General features: G+C 54.6%; 1 protein-coding gene across 4 annotated transcripts; it reads right to left on the bottom strand.

Annotated features, from left to right (window-relative positions):
* Window positions 1–1,551: 1,551 nt before the first annotated feature.
* LOC116941492 (neurofilament light polypeptide-like) lies at window positions 1,552–17,839 on the bottom strand. Of its 4 annotated transcripts, XM_076066682.1 has the most exons (5): window positions 17,697–17,839; window positions 12,329–12,405; window positions 6,799–7,868; window positions 5,095–5,219; window positions 1,552–4,257 (listed from the first exon to the last, which is right to left on the bottom strand). In XM_076066682.1, the coding sequence occupies exons 1-5, from the start codon at window positions 17,822–17,824 to the stop codon at window positions 4,026–4,028; spliced, it is 1,632 nt and encodes a 543-aa protein (XP_075922797.1). In that variant the 5' UTR covers window positions 17,825–17,839; the 3' UTR covers window positions 1,552–4,025. The 4 variants fall into 4 exon arrangements, with proteins under 4 accessions (XP_075922797.1, XP_032808506.2, XP_032808505.2 ...); XM_032952615.2 differs by lacking the exon at window positions 12,329–12,405 and having other exon boundaries at window positions 17,697–17,826; XM_032952614.2 differs by lacking the exons at window positions 12,329–12,405; window positions 17,697–17,839 and adding an exon at window positions 15,834–16,096.
* Window positions 17,840–19,514: the final 1,675 nt, after the last annotated feature.

The raw sequence follows: 19,514 nt of genomic DNA, 5'->3' as shown, positions 1-19,514 counted from the left end.
GGTGGGTGGGTGAATGGGTGGGTGTATGGGTGGGTATGTGAGTGGGTAGGTAAGTGGGTAGGTGAGTACATAGGTGGGCTAGTGGATTGGTGGTTGGGTATGTGAGTGGGTGGTTGGTTGAGTGGGTGGGTGAGTGGGTAGGTGAGAGGGTGGGTGGGTAGGTGAGTGGATGGGTGATTAGGTGGGTGAGTGGGTAGGTGAGTAGGCCGGTGAGCGCGCACAGTGCGTGCGAGAGGGCAACGTTGAACCTTGACCGGTTTAGTTCCACAGCCCTCCTTAGAAACGGGACTCGTGCGACCCCAACGCTCGTCGTTTTTTTTTATTGCAGCAGCCGCGTTGGTTCAAAACAAGCAAGCGTCCGTAAAGTTAACGGTGCTAGTATCGGTGAGCATAGGGGGGATAGCCGCCGCACAAGACAACAACCCCTGCATCGCACAATTGGCCGTTTCCTGACCACGCGACCGAATCAAAGGGAAAGAACCCCAGCAGGCGTTTCAACCCACCTCGTGTGTCGCATCAATGTTTACTGGCAAGATGCCCAACACATCAGTCCCGATAATACATGGAACACCGAGTGTGGACGACACCAGCACCGGGAGCCACAACCATTTTTCCCAATTTAATTTCAATATTTCAAAGACTCCCCCCCCACCCCACCAACATGTTTCATGCACTCGCCTTAACGAACCCCCTTGTTTAGGCAAAATATCAAATAACCAAATTTTTCCTTTTTAATAATTGTCGCTGCTGCCCCCCGTGTCTATCAGCAACTTGACAGCAACATCATTTAACAACCCCGAAATTGAAGGACGATCCCACCAATCCGCAGCCCTCATCCTACGCTCCGAAGCGTTTCCACCAGGGTTTTTTTTTTGGACATTGAACAACGCTGGCAAGCCAGGGCGGAGGTTCACGGTTCGAATCCAGTGGCCGTCCTGGTTGGTGATGCGGGTGTAGTAACCGTGGCGATACTCCACGCCGCCCGCTTCACAGCGGACGCTAAAGGATCCCCCGGCGTCGATTGTGAGGGTAGCCCGTCGTGTGGCAGTGTCGGTGACCATACGTTGCCAGATTTGCCAAATCTTGGCAGCCTCATGTCCCAGGCTACACTGCAGATAACGCCGCCTTGGTCTCCTGAGGTCGCAAGAGACCAAACGTTTATAGAGACGAGGGCCTTCTCTGTTCAATGTGGGTCCGAGATGTTAACTACATCCCCTGGTATACAGGAGGTTGTGGATTCAAACCCGACCCTAACGCCTGCTGTATATTTAAGTTCGCGTGTCTCTCTCCCTGTGGTAGTGTGGATTTTCTCCAGGTCGTCCGGTTTTTCCCTCCGCAGTTAGAATCAACATCACGCGTTCAGAGTATTTGGCTGCTCTAAATTTCCACGTGATGATGAGCCTCTTCGTTGAGCTATCATTTGTGGCCAGATCGCTTCTAAAAAAAAGAGCCGTACAGCTCAGTGGGCCTTACCTCGTAAAATAAAAATATATAAAGGCGACGTCGCGCTGTGCCTCCTCAGCCACTGCACAAACAGGAGGACACCAGGAGTGGTTTTGTTGCGATAGCGAAGTTTTTATTTGTTCATTCAGACTCGGGCTGCATTTCCCGTGCTGCAACGCCAGGTGCAAGCGGCACGCTCGCACGACGAGGATACGACGTGGATTCGCTCGCTACGATTGCTACGCTCTCTACGATCGCGACGACGATCCCGACGCTCGCGACGACGATCCCGACGCACGCCGAAGCCACCACCCCGCACCGCCCGAGCAGCTGAGCAACCCCCAGGGGCTTGGCACCCGTCGTCGCGTCGACGAAACTCGGCACCGAGATCGCGCCAGAAGAGGCGTTGCACCGTACTTCAAAGTCGCGTCGTCTATATATCTCTCTCCCTCGGCGTCCGTGACGACGGCATCAAATCACAGCGAGAGCCGACGGTGCGGCCGAGCAGACCCAACCAACTGTGGGCCCCGTGCGACGGGCGGCGGCGCGATTTGCACCGGTGTCGTCGGTGGCAGTTCGTGGCGTTTACCCGGCCCGGCGCCTGTGGCAGAGAGATTCCCATCACCGATCGCGCGGCGCCCGGCTTTGCAAAAGCCTCGGTTTTGCCGATCTCGGTCCCTAGTTCCGTCGTGGAGACGCGTTCACAGCGCACCCTCATCCGGCCTGCCGCTGTCAACACGAGCGAGTGAGCGAGCAAGAGGGTGAGCGAGAGAGCGAGCGAGTTGGTGAGCGAGAGAGCGAGCGAGAGGGTGAGCGAGAGGGCGAGCGAGAGGGTGAGCGAGTTGGTGAGCGAGCGAGCGAGAGGGTGAGCGAGCGAGCGAGAGGGTGAGCGAGCGAGAGGGCGAGCGAGTTGGTGAGCGAGAGAGCGAGCGAGTTGGTGAGCGAGAGAGAGAGCGAGCGAGTTGGTGAGCGAGAGAGAGAGCGAGCGAGTTGGTGAGCGAGAGAGAGAGCGAGCAAGAGGGTGAACGAGAGCGAGTGAGAGGGTGAGCGAGTTGGTGAGTGAGAGAGCGAGCGAGAGGGTGAGCGAATTGGTGAGCGAGAGGGTGAGCGAGCGAGAGGGGGAGCGAATTGGTGAGCGAGAGGGTGAACGAGCGAGAGGGGGAGCGAGTTGGTGAGTGAGAGGGCGAGCGAGAGGGTGAGCGAGTTGGTGAGCGAGCGAGAGGGTGAGCGAGTTGGTGAGTGAGAGAGCGAGCGAGAGGGTGAGCGAGCGAGAGGGTGAGCGAGAGAGCGAGCGAGTTGGTGAGCGAGAGAGAGAGCGAGCGAGTTGGTGAGCGAGAGAGAGAGCGAGCGAGTTGGTGAGCGAGAGAGAGAGCGAGCAAGAGGGTGAACGAGAGCGAGTGAGAGGGTGAGCGAGTTGGTGAGTGAGAGAGCGAGCGAGAGGGTGAGCGAATTGGTGAGCGAGAGGGTGAGCGAGCGAGAGGGGGAGCGAATTGGTGAGCGAGAGGGTGAACGAGCGAGAGGGGGAGCGAGTTGGTGAGTGAGAGGGCGAGCGAGAGGGTGAGCGAGTTGGTGAGCGAGCGAGAGGGTGAGCGAGTTGGTGAGTGAGAGAGCGAGCGAGAGGGTGAGCGAGCGAGAGGGTGAGCGAGAGAGCGAGCGAGAGGGTGAGTGAGAGAGCGAGCGAGTTGGTGAGCTCTGCGGGGGGGCGTGGAGGGGGGAGCGTGGAGGAGCCCTCGCCCAGGCCCAGGGCACACGCCTTTGGCCAATTTTGATTCGGGACAGAGAGCCAGGTCAAGTCTTGTTTCACAATTGGAGTTCACATCGTTCTGCGCCCGACGCGCGATGTTCAGCAGGGGAATTTCCGTTCAAACGTTCAGTGCTGGGCAAACATCTCAAATACGTCTTCATTGTTACGATTACTTCCGTAGAATGCCAGTAATGAATCATTGTTATTATTCGTATTGAGTCATGCCATTGCTTATTTCCATCACTGTAATATACAGATGTCGTTGTACGTGTAGGCTGCACACGTACACCGAGTTTGCTCGCTTTTCGATCTTCCTCCTCCCCCCCACCGGTTTTACCAACAAACCAAATGGGGTGGCGGCTGATTATCCCCATGTGACAACTCCATTGGTTCTGTCGGGCGGTGGAGGGCATGGCTGAACACTGGCGTCGTGAACTGCATGATGCTCTAGCCCCACGAGTATTTCGTTACGCGAACCAGAAGTCGCCGGATCGTTCGCTCGCCAATTGACGAACGAAGATTCTCGTAAATTTTTGGGTGCCTCCCCTCTCTAATTTGGGGGTCCTGGCACGGTTGTGGGTGTGGACGGGTGGAGGGACGGACCACCGGGCAGCGTACGAGCACCGCGAGCGACGTTGGCATTGAGCATGGGGGGGGGGGGGGTGGGAGGTATTTCGGGGTTCGGCGCGGCGAGGTCTCGACACGACAAGATCCGGGACGGAGCCGGACCGGCACGGCCAGAAACGCCAAACGCAAGCCCCGCCCGGTGCGGAGGGGGGAGGGTCGTGGGTAACCGAGGGGCCGGTACTCCCACGGACGCCAACGGTGACGCCGGCGGCTAGTTGCCCTTGCGCTTGGAGAAGACGAAGGACTCGAAGCTGTCGCCGCCCTCGTCGCCACGGAGAGGGAAGCCTCCGTAGAAGTCGTAGAGGCCCAGGTACTTGGAGGGCATCTGCATGGAGGTGCGCGCCGGGCGGGACTGCTGAAGGAAGCCGCCGCCGCCGCCGCTCACGAGCATCGCCGGCAACTTGGCGGTGACCAACCGGGACTCCTCGCCCTCCAGCAGTTTCCTGTGGAGAGACGCATGCAGGAATTAGATGCCGACTTCATAAAGATTTCTTTTTTTAACTCTCCGCTGCGGTTTTTGGGTCGCATCGCGCGTTGCTCGGTACCGGTGTCCGACGTTTCGCTCCGCACGCCGGGAACCTCCGGCGCGCAGGGCGAACCGCCGTGCCGGACGACGTGCCGAACGACCCGCGGCACGACCACGGAAACCTGCACTGGAGAAACCTTGCTCTCTCCATTGTTGGACCGTGCTGTGTGTACATCGATTTGTACCGGAAGATTCTGCTGCCAAATGTCTCGCCACGCCCGTCTTGGAAGCTCACCTCATCCTATCCCCCCTATCCCCCCACTGGCTCCCAATCAAACTTCAAGATCGCACTCCTCACCGCCTGCAAGATCCTCCCTGGAATCCTCCTGCCTCCCTCCCCCTCTCATCTCACTCTACTCCTCTCCAGGCACTCTCCTACCTCTCCCCTCTCACCTCACTCTACTCCCCTCCACTCACTTTCCTACCTCTCCCCTCTCACCTCACTCTACTCCCCTTCACTCACTCTCTGCCTCAGCAACCCAGGCATTCTGTGAGAGCCCCCACTCAAACCTTGGCTCAGATGGGAGGTCGCCCATTCTCCTCTGCTGCTCCCACAGTCTGGAACCCCCTTCCCCCAGTCACCCGTGCTGTCGACTCCCTGCCCCTGTGCAAGTCCAGGCTCGAGGCCTTCCCCTCCCCCTCTGCCTAGGCCCATGCCCCCTGTCCCTCTGCAACTTTGACTCCTGAGCGGAGTCACGGCCCAGGATCATGGAATGGCGGTGGCCCCTGGATGGCGACGGCCATGAGCCTGCACCGATAGGCCGCGATCTCGATGTCGAGCGCCATCTTGACATTGAGGAGGTCCTGATAGTCCCTCAGGTAGCGCGACATCTCGTTCTTGGCGGACTGCAGCTCTGTCTCCAGCTCGGCGATGCCCTCCTGCAGGCGGTGTGGGGGGGGGGGGGCGGAGAGAGGACACGGTCAGACACCTCGCTTCGTGGGGCCCGCACGATGCACCGCGAGGCCCTGTGCGGTGGGCGGGGGTGAAGATTCGCGATCCTCACCGCGGCGGCAGTCAAATGAGCATTGAAACATCGATGCTCATCTCCTGTTTACAACCTTGCACAGCCAGTAGGGGAAATTGAACATTACTACGGCGGGGGCGAGTCTATGCATAGGACACAACCACTGAAAAATAAGAATAGGTTTTATCCTTTGGCAATAAAGCAGGAGGTTTTCCAGATGTTCAAACACCAAATAGATTAACCTTTTGCAAGTAATTAAGTCTGCATTAACCACACACAGTACTTGTGGTGAACATGCAAACAGACCATAGCTATGATATCTAGATTTGAACTTTTCGTGACTGCAGGGATCCATACTCTTTGGTTCTTTCGGTAAAGTCACGTAGTAGGTATAAAATAAAATAAATTAAATCACGACGTTTCGGGCGCAACACAAGCGTTCGTCATCAGGTGGGACAGCCACAGCAATAAACAATGCATCAAGAAACAATTGCTGAAGTGGGCCAATTGTTTCTTGCCTTGGTTGTCCCACCTGATGACGGACACTTGTGTTGTGCCCGAAACGTCGTGATTTAATTTATTTTATTTTAAACCTACGTGACTTTACCGAAAGAACCAAAGAGTATAGCTCTGATAATTATACATACATTGGTCTTCACCAGAGAGACAGCCTTCTGAAACCTATTCTTATTTTTCATACTTTGATACTGGCAAAAAGGTCCCATGATATGACACAGCCACCGTTGACTTCCCCACAGCAGGGGTACTCTCGCTTTATCGCCCCCAGAGGAAGGGATGATGGGCCGAGTCAACCCCCCTCCCCCAACCCCCCGACCAGGATTTGACCTCACGACCTTCGCACTGGGAGGCGCTCGCTCCACCGCCGAGTCACGCGGCCGCTCATTGCCATTGTATTCTGCTGCACCTCTCGCAAAAAAAGAGATTTTGTGGAGTCTCAAGATACGTACGCAAGGGAGGGTTCTGCAGGGTATATTTGGCCGATTGCCGACTCGGCGCCGGTTAGAGACCCACTTTTCTGTGCACTGAAATAGTAACGGTGCAGAACTCTACCATTTCGCTGCACATCCTTTTCTCATAAGCCTCACTCGTCTTCCTCGTGAGGGACACCCTTGCTGCCCCGGCCATTGTCCGAGTGTCCGGCACACCACATCCAGTAAGCCTCTCGCTATGGCCGTGGCTAATACGAGTCACACGCAAAACCTACCCCCAGTCAATCAGCGACCTGGAAAATAGTGAGAGATGGAAGCTACTGGCTCTGTGACATCATCATCATCCTCGTCAGCCACGATCAATCCACTGCTGGATGAAGGCCTCCCCAGAGCCGACGCAGTCTCACGTGACCCTGCGACGATGCAATGGGCAACCGGCACGCGAGTCGGTTTCGCCGCTCCATCTCCGTATTGAACGTCCCCTCGGAGCCGTTCACCGATCCACCCCCCCTCCCCCGCGGCGTTTCACGACCCCGCGCTCACCTGCAGGGCCTCGATCTCCCCCTGGTGCCGCGCGTCGTGCTCCTGGATCTGCTTCTCCAGCGACTCGATGATGTCCTTGAGTGCCTCGGCCTCCAGCGTGCGGTGCTGCACGTGGCGACGGAACTCGGAGAGCTCCTCGCGTGTCACGTGCATGGCCTCCGTGTTGCGGCTCGCCGTGTCCGACAGCGCCGTGAACTTGTTCTTGAACCATTCCTCAGCCACCTGCATGTTCTTGGCGGCGAGCACCTCGTACTGCGAGCGGATCTCCCGCAATGCCGACGTGAGGTCCGGCTGCGACGTGCCCATCTCCACGGTGATGTGGGCGCTCTGGATCTGTGCCTGCAGCTCGGAGATCTCCTCGCGCTGCACGCGCTTCAGGAAGCCGATCTCGTCGAGCAGGGAGCCCAGCTTCTGCTCGAGGGCCGCGCGCCGCGCCGCCTCCTCGTCCGCCGCCTTCCTCGCCTCGTCCAGCGCCGCCTCCGACTCCTCGCGCCGCCGGCGCTCCTCCTCGTGCTTGGCACGTATCGCCGCCAGCACCGCCTCCGCCTGCTCGCGGGCACCCCCGGCGCCGGCGCACTCGCCGCGGCACTCCTCGGCAAGGGCGCGCAGCTCGGCGATCTCCTGCTCGTACAGTCGCTTGACGTTGGACGGCTTCTCCTCCTTCTGGCGCAGGATCATCAGCTCGGCCTCCAGAACCTTGTTCTGCTGCTCCAGCTCGTGCACACGCTCGATGAAGCCGGCGAAGCGGTCGTTGAGGCCCTGGAGCTGCTCCTTCTCGTGCCGCCGCACCTGCCGCAGCTCGCTGCCGACGCTCTCGGCCTGCGACAGGTCCACTGTGTCTATGGACGAAGAGGCGCCCAGGGAGTAGCCGGCGGAGAAGCGCGTGTGGCCGGCGCGGCGCGGCGGCGCGCCGTAGGTGGACGCGGCGGAGGCAGAGCGCGCCCCCCCATAGGCCGAGCTCGCGCGGTAGCCCGGCATCTCGTAGCTCGGCCGGTACTTGAGGGCCTCGCCGAAATGGCGGCGGTAGATGGAGGTGACAGCCGAGTCGGATGTGTAGGAGCTCATGGTGTCTGGGAGAGGCAGGAGAGACAGGGAGAGGAGAGGGGAGAGAGACGGACAGAGAGAAGGGAGAGGAGAGAGGGGGCAAAGAGGAGATTTTCATTCAGAAGAGATGGATACCTTAAGAATTGAAAGGTAGAATATGTGGGCCATCGGTTTGGCAATGTTTGTATGTTGAACTTCTTTCACATTGTATGTAGCCAACCGTGCCAATTGGAGGGGCGGGGGAAAGACAGCAAACTAAACACAAAACACTTTTTAAAGAAATGAGTTTTAAAACTAGATTTAAAAGTGCATACAGTGAGGGAAAAAAGTATTTTAACCCCTGCTGCTTTTGTACGTTTGTCCACTGACAAATAAATGATCAGTCTATAATTTTAATGGTAGGTTTATTTGAACAGTGAGAGACAGAATAACAACAAAAATCCACAAAAAACGCATGTGAAAAATGTTATAAATTGATTTGCATTTTAATGAGGGAAATAAGTATTTGACCCCCTCTCAATCAGAAAGATTTCTGGCTCCCAGGTGTCTTTTATACAGGTAACGAGCTGATATTAGGAGCACACTCTTAAAGGGAGTGCTCCTAATCTTAGCTTGTTACCTGTATAAAAGACACCTGTCCACATAAGCAATCAATCAATCAGATTCCAAACTCTCCACCATGGCCAAGACCAAAGAGCTCTCCAAGGATGTCAGGGACAAGATTGTAGACCTACACAAGGCTGGAATGGGCTACAAGACCATTGCCAAGCAGCTTGGTGAGAAGGTGACAACAGTTGGTGCGATTATTCGCAAATGGAAGAAACACAAAAGAACTGTCAATCTCCCTCGGCCTGGGGCTCCATGCAAGATCTCACCTCGTGGAGTTGCAATGATCATGATAACTGTGAGGAATCAGCCCGGAAATACACGGGAGGATCTTGTCAATGATCTCAAGGCAGCAGGGACCATAGTCACCAAGAAAACAATTGGTAACACACTACGCCGTGAAGGACTGAAATCCTGCAGCGCCCGCAAGGTCCCCCTGCTCAAGACAGCACATATACATGCCCGTCTGAAGTTTGCCAATGAACATCTGAATGATTCAGAGGACAACTGGGTGAAAGTGTTGTGGTCAGATGAGACCAAAATGGAGCTCTTTGGCATCAACTCAACTCGCCGTGTTTGGAGGAGGAATGCTGCCTATGACCCCAAGAACACCATCCCCACCGTAAAACATGGAGGTGGAAACATTATGCTTTTGGGGTGTTTTTCTGCTAAGGGGACAGGACAACTTCACCGCATCAAAGGGACGATGGACGGGGCCATGTACCGTCAAATCTTGGGTGAGAACCTCCTTCCCTCAGCCAGGGCATTGAAAATAGGTCGTGGATGGGTATTCCAGCATGACAATGACCCAAAACACACGGCCAAGGCAACAAAGGAGTGGCTCAAGAAGAAGAAGCACATTAAGGTCCTGGAGTGGCCTAGCCAGTCTCCAGACCTTAATCCCATAGAAAATCTGTGGAGGGAGCTGAAGGTTCGAGTTGCCAAACGTCAGCCTCGAAACCTTAATGACTTGGAGCAGATCTGCAAAGAGGAGTGGGACAAAATCTCTCCTGAGATGTGTGCAAACCTGGTGGCCAACTACAAGAAACGTCTGACCTCTGTGATTGCCAACAAGGGTTTTGCCACCAAGTCATGTTTGCAGAGGGGTAAAATACTTATTTCCCTCATTAAAATGCAAATCAATTCATAACATTTTTGACATGCGTTTTTCTGGATTTTGTTGTTGTTATTCTGTCTCTCACTGTTCAAATAAACCTACCATTAAAATTATAGACTGTACATTTCTTTGTTAGTGGGCAATCGTACAAAATCAGCAGGGGATCAAATACTTTTTTTCCCTCACTGTAGCTCCAGTGGCTTCCTAATACTGTGTCAGAAGAAAGAGCATTCCAGACAGCCGCAGAAGCACATCTGAAAGGGCATGATGCAGTGACCATCTTTGACGAGAGAGAAGATGGTGAGGAGGTGGTGGCTGTAGAGAAGATGGCCAGGTGGTGGAGGTGGTGTCTGTAGAGAAGATGGCCAGGAGGTGGTGGCTGTAGAGAAGATGGCCAGGAGATGGAGGTGGTGGCTGGAACTGCACTGAAGGATGTAGAGGCGCTGGGAAGCAAAGTGTTTCCCCAGTGAGAGACTGCTGCAGCCTGAGGGACACCCGAGTCTCCACACCTGAATGTCTACACCTGAGTCTCTACACATGAATGTCTACACCTGAGTCTCTACACCTGAATGTCTACACCTGAATGTCTACACCTGAGTCTCTACACCTGAATGTCTACACCTGAGTCTCTACACCTGAATGTCTGCACCTGAATGTCTACACCTGAGTCTCCTACACCTGAGTCTCCTACACCTGAATGTCTACACCTGAGTCTCTACACTTGAATGTCTACACCTGAATGTCTACACCTGAATGTCTACACCTGAGTCTCTACACCTGAATGTCTACATCTGAATGTCTACACCTGAGTCTCTACACCTGAATGTCTACACCTGAATGTCTACACCTGAGTTTATACACCTGAATGTCTACACCTGAGTCTCTACACCTGAATGTCTGCACCTGAATGTCTACACCTGAGTCTCTACACCTGAATGTCTACACCTGAGTCTCTACACCTGAATGTCTACACCTGAGTCTCCTACACCTGAATGTCTACACCTGAGTCTCTACACCTGAATGTCTACACCTAAATGTCTACACCTGAATGTCTACACCTGAGTCTCTACACCTGAATGTCTACATCTGAATGTCTACACCTGAGTCTCTACACCTGAATGTCTACACCTGAATGTCTACACCTGAGTTTATACACCTGAATGTCTACACCTGAGTCTCTACACCTGAATGTCTGCACCTGAATGTCTACACCTGAGTCTCTACACCTGAATGTCTACACCTGAATGTCTACACCTGAATGTCTACACCTGAATGTCTACACCTGAGTTTATACACCTGAATGTCTACACCTGAGTCTCTACACCTGAATGTCTGCACCTGAATGTCTACACCTGAGTCTCTACACCTGAATGTCTACACCTGAGTCTCTTCACCTGAATGTCTACACCTGAATGTCTACACCTGAGTTTATACACCTGAATGTCTTCTCCTGAGTCTCTACACCTGAATATCTACAAAACACTGGGCGGACCGGTGATGCCCTTCGGGGGCAGGGGGTCAAGGGGCGGGGTCGTCCGCCACGTGCTGCGGCCTCAGTGGTGATCGTGATCTCCCTATTCCGGTCCTCTGCTAGGTTGACTCAGCCTCAAACAATTACGACGCATGTCAATGCATCAGCACTGCAGAGGGCGAAGGGTGGCCAGGCATAGTGGTGCTGTCCACAGCTTGCGCTCGCGTGCTCAGACAGACAAAATCCATCCCCCGTACAGCCTGAACGGGGGGTGGGTGGCGTAAACCACACCCGATTGCCTTTGTCTCCCCAATGGTGGTGTTTACGCATCGCATCAGGTACTCATATGAGGCTGAGTCGACCATGCGGAGGCCCGGGACCGGTTCAGATTATCGCCACTGGTGTTGGCCGTGAGTGGGAATCAAAACTCGCGTCGCCGGTTTTGTATCACAGCGCAGCGCTAACCGCTACACGACTGCGCCCCGTACACAACAACAACCGCCATTCGCCACTAAGTGGCGGTGACGTCACCACGACGCTTGTGCCAGGCCATGTGCACCTTGAGGCCACGTGAAGTGTCAAACACCCGCTGGCAGGAGGTCACGGGGCAGACCCAAGTGCCACGGGTCGACTGACTGAGATGACTGAGATGACTGGCTGATGCACCACCTGTGCCCGCTACTGTGCCAACGTGTTGTGCTTTAGCCACCCGGCGCTCCGCTCGTTGTTGTGAGTGTCGCTCCTCCACCCTCCATTGTTGTTGGAGGGCGACTGCCTCCAACTGCCCAGTAGCGTCCTTCACGAGACTCCTCCACAGAGGCCGATCTTGACACCACTGGTACCAGTCATCGGCAAGTCCACTCAGCTCCACGTCCTCCTGTACCACATCACTCCATCTCTTCTCTAGCCCGTGCCGCGCCCGTTCAGCCTCCTCGATCCGGCCAAACGAAAGCTGTTAGGCATGCAGTGGCTGGGCATGCGGGCTACATGGCCCAGCCAACGCAGCCTTGCCTACCAGAGGTGCTCACCGATGGGACTTTGCCCAGATCTTTCGAGGATTTGTGAGCTCCTCGCACAATCCAGCCTGCTTAAACCCAGGATGGATCGTAGGCAGGCCAGCCTAAATGTTTCTAACCAGCGAAGATGTTCCATTAGGGGGGTCCACGTTTCGCAAACGTAAATAAGGGAGGAAATGACCGTGGCCGAGAAAACCTGAAGCTTCGTGTGGAGCGACGGACTAGGTAGCTTCCACACAGCGTTACGCAACCGATGAAAAGATAATGTCGCTCAACTGATTCGGAGTGAGACCTCTGCTGTTAAACCGGAGCCGGTCATGAGCACACTGGCCAGGTATGGGAAACTCTCCACCCTGTACACACACACACACAGGTACACGTGAAACGGTATATAAGAAGCATTCCCCAAATGTTGCTTAACAATACAGTGAGGGAAAAAAGTATTTGATCCCCTGCTGATTTTGTACGTTTGCCCACTGACGAAGAAATGATCAGTCTATCATTTTAATAGTAGGTTTATTTGAACAGTGAGAGACAGAATAACAAAAAAATGCAGAAAAATGCATGTCAAAATTTTTATAAATTGATTGGCATTTTAACGAGGGAAATAAGTATTTGACCCCTCTGCAAAACATGACTTAGTACTTGGTGGCAAAACCCTTATTGGCAATCACAGAGGTCAGACGTTTCTTATAGTTGGCCACCAGGTTTGCACACATCTCAGGAGGGATTTTGTCCCACTCCTCTTTGCAGATCTTCTCCAAGTCATTTAGGTTTCGAGGCTGACGTTTGACAACTCGAACCTTCAGCTCCCTCCACATATTTTCTATGGGATTAAGGTCTGGAGACTGGCTAGGCCACTCCAGGACCTTAATATGCTTCTTCTTGAGCCACTCCTTTGTTGCCTTGGCCATGTGTTTTGGGTCATTGTCATGCTGGAATACCCATCCACGACCATTTTCAATGCCCTGGCTGAGGGAAGGAGGTTCTCACCCAAGATTTGACGGTACATGGCCCCCGTCCATCGTCCCTTTGATGCGGTGAAGTTGTCCTGTCCCCTTAGCAGAAAAACACCCCCAAAGCATAATGTTTCCACCTCCATATTTGATGGTGGGGATGGTGTTCTTGGGGTCATAGGCAGCATTCCTCCTCCAAACACGGCGAGTTGAGTTGATGCCAAAGAGCTCCATTTTGGTCTCATCTGACCACAATACTTTCACCCAGTTGTTCCCTGAATCATTCAGATGTTCATTGGCAAACTTCAGACGGGCATGTATATGTGCTTTCTTGAACAGGGGGACCTTGCGGGCGCTGCAGGATTTCAGTCCTTCACGGCGTAGTGTGTTACCAATTGTTTTCTTGGTGACTATGGTCCCAGCTGCCTTGAGATCATTGACAAGATCCTCCCATGTAGTTCTGGGCTGATTCCTCACCGTTCTCATGATCATTGCAACTCCACGAGGTGAGATCTTGCATGGAGCCCCAGGCCGAGGGAGATTGACAGTTCTTTTGTGTTTCTTCCATTTGCGAATAATCGCACCAACTATTGTCACCTTCTCACCAAGCTGCTTGGCAATGGTCTTGTAGCCCATTCCAGCCTTGTGTAGGTCTACAATCTTGTCCCTGACATCCTTGGAGAGCTCTTTGGTCTTGGCCATGGTGGAGAGTTTGGAATCTGATTGATTGATTGCTTCTGTGGACAGGTGTCTTTTATACAGGTAACAAGCTGAGATTAGGAGCACTCCCTTTAAGAGTGTGCTCCTAATCTCAGCTCGTTACCTGTATAAAAGACACCTGGGAGCCAGACATCTTTCTGATTGAAAGGGGGTCAAATACTTATTTCCCTCATTAAAATGCAAATCAATTTATAACATTTTTGACATGCGTTTTTCTGTATTTTGTTGTTGTTATTCTGTCTCTCACTGTTCAAATAAACCTACCATTAAAATTATAGACTGATCATTTCTTTGTCAGTGGGCAAACGTACAAAATCAGCAGGGGATCAAATACTTTTTTCCCTCACTGTACATGGGGGGAGCGTGCGTCTCCTAGCCCGGAGGATTCGCCTGGGGCTTGAGGCGATTGTTGAATCAATTAATTAATTATTAAGTTAAACACGTAGGCTTTCGTGACCAATATTATTCATAATTAACGTTTTTGGGTTAGATCGCGTTATTTATAAATGTGTGGTAACCCTCCACCACCCGACACGGCCAAACAGTAAAAAAGTGTCACGTTGACAAAGACAAATAGTTCACTACTTTAGCCCATCGGTGTGTTGAAGAGTGAATCCACAACATTTACAATTTTTGAGTGCGACGTTTTGCTGGTAATTACATCCAACATCATCGGGCAATTCGCTAGAATAGTGATGCCCTCACATGCTCCCGGTCTTAAATAGAGCAGCAGGGTGACGTCATCATTTAACTCACACTTTTTTACTGATTAGCCGTGTCGGGTGGTGGAGGGTTACAACACGTCTATAAATAACGCGATCTAACCCAACAACGTTTATTATAATTAATTAATGATTGATTAATTAATGAGGCGGCCTTCATTGGGTGCTCACTGCCCGTCCGAGCGCCTGTCCCGTCAGTGTGGCTCGGGCCACGCGCAGGGACACTTTGTGTCGGTGCGCACGAGGACTGTGCCGTGGCAAGATGCGCGTCGCTCTGTTTGACCCCGGGGCCGCACCGACTCTCAATTCCCCCCCCCGTCCTCCCCCTGCGGAGCGCCGCGCTGTGACCGGGAAAGAGCCCGCTCGGCTCTGGGAGTAACCGCGGCGTTTAACCGCGGGGGTGCGCCGAGCGGCCCTGGCCGGGATAGGGGTTCCGTCGCCCCTGAGCTGCAGGGCGAGGGTGTTCTCCCCGCGGGGTCTTCTCAACGCGTGGGGCAAAGCTGTGAAAGGAGGACCGTTTTTTTTGTATTTCCGGAGCTCAGCCCCGGGACAAGCTCCGGCTGAAATGATTCGTGGCAGTGGGCGCGCTGCGTGCCTTTAAACTGCAGCATCAGAGACGAGGCCGAGCCAGGGAACCGCCCGCACTGCGACTCACATCCGTCGCGTGTGACGCCTCCTGCACTGCGGACCTCCGCGGCATCACCACCCAGCCACTGCATCACCACCCACCCAGCCACTGCATCACCACCCAGCCACTGCATCACCACCCACCCAGCCACTGCATCACCACCCAGCCACTGCATCACCACCCACCCAGCCAGCCACTGCATCGCTCACCCACCCACCCACTGCATCACTCACCCACCCACCCAGCCACTGCATCACTCACCCACCCAGCCAGCCACTGCATCACTCACCCACCCAGCCACTGTATCACCACCCAGCCAGCCACTGCATCGCTCACCCAGCCAGGCAGCCACTGCATCACTCACCCACCCAGCCACTGCATCACTCACCCACCCAGCCACTGCATCACCACCCAGCCAGCCACTGCATCGCTCACCCAGCCAGGCAGCCACTGCATCACTCACCCAGCCAGCCACTGCATCACTCACCCATCCAGCCACTGCATCGCTCACCCACCCAGCCACTGCATCACTCACCCACCCAGCCAGCCACTGCATCACTCACCCAGCCAGCCACTGCATCACTCACCCACCCAGCCACTGCATCACTCACCCAGACAGCCACTGCACCACTCACCCACCCACTGCACCACTCACCCACCCGCTGCACCACTCACCCACCCGCTGCACCACTCACCCACCCGCTGCACCACTCACCCACCCGCTGCACCACTCACCCACCCGCTGCACCACTCACCCACCCGCTGCACCAATCGCTGCATTGTCACTGCCGCACTGCGTCGCTCCCTTCACAGCGGTCACAGCGCCATTCCTCTCGATGTCACGAACTTGAACGCGACGATCAGTGACCCGCCTGTGTTTGACAGCTTCGCCAAAGTAGACGGGGGCCGATGCCGTCACTACGTTCTGTCCCACTTCGAGCGCGTGGCGATGGCAACAGTAGCGGTAGCTGCCGCACTGCGACTCCGAGTCGCATAAAGTCAGCCGCCACACACACACACGTGTTACCACACGCACACACGTGTCACCACACACACACGTGTCACCACACACACACACACGTGTCACCACACACACACACACACGTGTCACCACACACACACACACGTGTTACCACACGCACACACGTGTCACCACACACACACGTGTCACCACACACACACACACGTGTCACCACACACACACACACACGTGTCACCACACACACACACACGTGTCACCACACACACACACGCGTGTCACCACACACACACGCGTGTGTGTGTGTGTGACCACACACACACACGCGTGTGTCAACAAAGACAAAGATGCCGCGTGTAGCCTTAACATACTTTCGTGCCAAGTGCTGTTAGAGAGCACACGATGGGGTGGGTGGCCAGCACCACGCCTGACTGCCCTTGTCATCCTCACTGCTGATGTTTAACCGCTGGGCATGCGCCCTCACTGAGGAGACCTGGGATCTCACATTGAGGAGACCTGGGGTCTCTCACTCACACAGGAGACCTGGGATCTCACACTCACACAGGAGACCTGGGATCTCACACAGGAGACCTGGGGACTCTCACACTCACACAGGAGACCTAGGATCTCGGAGACCTGGGATCTCACACTCACACAGGAGACCTGGGTTCTCACACAGGAGACCTGGGGACTCTCACACTCACACAGGAGACCTGGGATCTCACACTCACACAGGAGACCTGGGGTATCTCACTCACACAGGAGACCTGGGTTCTCACACTCACACAGGAGACCTGGGATCTCTCACTCACACAGGAGACTTGGGATCTCACACTCACACGGGAGACCTGGGGTCTCACACTCACACAGGAGACCTGGGGTCTCTCGCTCACACAGGAGACCTGGGATCTCTCACACAGGAGACCTGGGGTCGCTCACTCACACAGGGGACTTGGGATCTCACACTCACACAGGAGACCTGGGGTCTCTCACTCACACAGGAGACCTGGGATCTCTCACTCACACAGGATACCTGGGATCTCACACTCACACAGGAGACCTGGAGACTCTCACTCACACAGGAGACCTGGAGACTCACACAGGAGACCTGGGATCTCTCACTCGCACAGGAGACCTGGGATCTCTCACTCACACAGGAGACCTGGGATCTCACACTCACACAGGAGACCTGGGATCTCACACTCACACAGGAGACCTGGGATCTCTCACTCACACAGGAGACCTGGGTTCTCTCACTCACACAGGAGACCTGGGATCTCACACTCATACAGGAGACCTGGGATCTCACACTCATACAGGAGACCTGGAGACTCACACTCACACAGGAGACCTGGGATCTCACACTCACACAGGAGACCTGGGGTCTCACACTCACACAGGAGACCTGGAGACTCACACTCACACAGGAGATCTGGGGCCTCTCACACAGGAGACCTAGGAACTCTCACTCACACAGGAGACCTGGGATCTCTCACTCACACAGGAGACCTGGAGACTCACATTCACACATGAGACCTGGGATCTCTCACTCACACAGGAGACCTGGGATCTCTCACTCACACAGGAGACCTGGGATCTCTCACTCACACAGGAGACCTGGGATATTTCTCGCACTCACCGGACGCTGGCAGCTGAAGTCGTTGCGCCCTCGCGGTTCGGAGAGAAATGGGAGCTCCGTGCCGTCCCGCGGCTCTTGTACCGCGATGCCCCCCCCTTGCATCCCCTCCCTGCATCCCCTCCCTGCATCCCCCACTGCACCAGCAGAAGCGTCACGTTCACGACTGCTGCTGCAGGCTTGGCTGAGCACGCACAACCCGCATCGCCTAATTAATGACGATCAATTACGCCGCTCGTCAGAGATTGATCTCGGATGGAAATGACTCGGAAATGTTGGCACGACGCATCCAGCGAGCCTCTCGTCGTACTCGCGAGACTGCGGTTGGGGCATGTTTTAGTGTAGTGGTGTGTGTGTCTGTGTGTAGTAGTGTGTGTGTGTAGTGATGTGTGTGTCTGTGTGTAGTGGTGTGTGTGTGTGTAGTGGTGTGTGTGTCTGTGTGTAGTGGTGTGTGTGTGTAGTGGTGTGTGTGTAGTGGTGTGTGTGTTTGTGTGTAGTGGTGTGTGTGTGTGTAGTGATGTGTGTGTCTGTGTGTAGTGGTGTGTGTGTCTGTGTGTAGTGGTGTGTGTGTGTAGTGGTGTGTGTGTAGTGGTGTGTGTCTGTGTGTAGTGGTGTGTGTGTAGTGGTGTGTGTGTGTAGTGGTGTGTGTGTAGTGGTGTGTGTGTAGGGGTGTGTGTGTAGTGGTGTGTGTCTGTGTGTAGTGGTGTGTGTGTGTAGTGGTGTGTGTAGTGGTGTGTGTGTAGTGGTGTGTGTAGTGGTGTGTGTGTCTGTGTGTAGTGGTGTGTGTGTAGTGGTGTGTGTGTGTCTGTGTGTAGAGGTGTGTGTGTAGTGGTGTGTGTGTAGTGGTGTGTGTGTGACGGACCAGCGAATGCGAGCCCATGTTCTTGACACCAGGACCTACCGTGGAGCTGATCTGCCCTCTGACCATCGACTAGTCATCTGTAAGATGCGCCTGCCATTCTTCCACTCCGGTGGTGGGTGTACACCCAGGACCCCATTCCGACCTAAAGTGGCCTGGTCTCAGTTATCTGATGAAAGTTGCAAGCGAGAATTTCATCATCGCTTGCGGCTGGGATTGGCATCGTCCCCGACTCCTCCTGATGTCGAGGGTAAATGGGCGAGGTTTAGGACTGTGACTCATGCAGCTGCAATGGCTGCTTTAGGTACGCGGTCCAGACCTTCCCAGAGACCCTGGCTGACAGAGGAGGTGTTCAGGATGGTTGAGAAAAAGCGACAGGCCCACTGTCATCGGCTACAGAATCCCACGTCAGAGAATGAGGAGGCTTACCGCAGCCATCGCTTGGAGGTTCGGAGAGCCGTGAGGCGCTGCAAGGATGGGTGGTGGTCGCGGGTTGCTGAGGAGATGGAGTCTGCCTCAGTGGCCCGTGATCAGAAATCTCTATTTAACTCCATCAAAAAAGTAACCTGCAGCGCCACACCTATTACCATCATTAGGGGAAAAAACAGTGATCCAATCTCCGACCCCCAAGAACAGGTTTTCAGATTTGCTGAGCATTTCTGTGAGGTCCTGGGGGAGGGAAAATCCCTCAGCCAGGAAAACATCGTGGCACAAAGTGAGGATGACCCTGCTGAGGCTGCGGTGCCTCAAATATTGGAAGAAGTCACCCCCTGTGAGTGGCTGGCTGAGGTGCCATCTGCTGAGGAAGTACTGAAGGCGATCCGGAGTCTGAGACCAGGAAAGGCAGCGGGCAGAGATGATCTCCCAAGCGAAATGCTGAGGGAGGGTGGCGTTTGTGCACAGACTGCCCTATATGACATCATAACAACAGTCTGGACCACTGGACGGGTTCCGCAGGATTG

This window comes from Petromyzon marinus, chromosome 12 (assembly GCF_048934315.1).
Source record: "Petromyzon marinus isolate PM22_M1 ecotype Great Lakes invasive population chromosome 12, UKy_Petmar_22M1.pri1.0, whole genome shotgun sequence".
Taxonomy (NCBI): Eukaryota; Metazoa; Chordata; class Hyperoartia; order Petromyzontiformes; family Petromyzontidae; genus Petromyzon; species Petromyzon marinus.
This window is presented reverse-complemented; position numbering and strand designations above follow the sequence as displayed.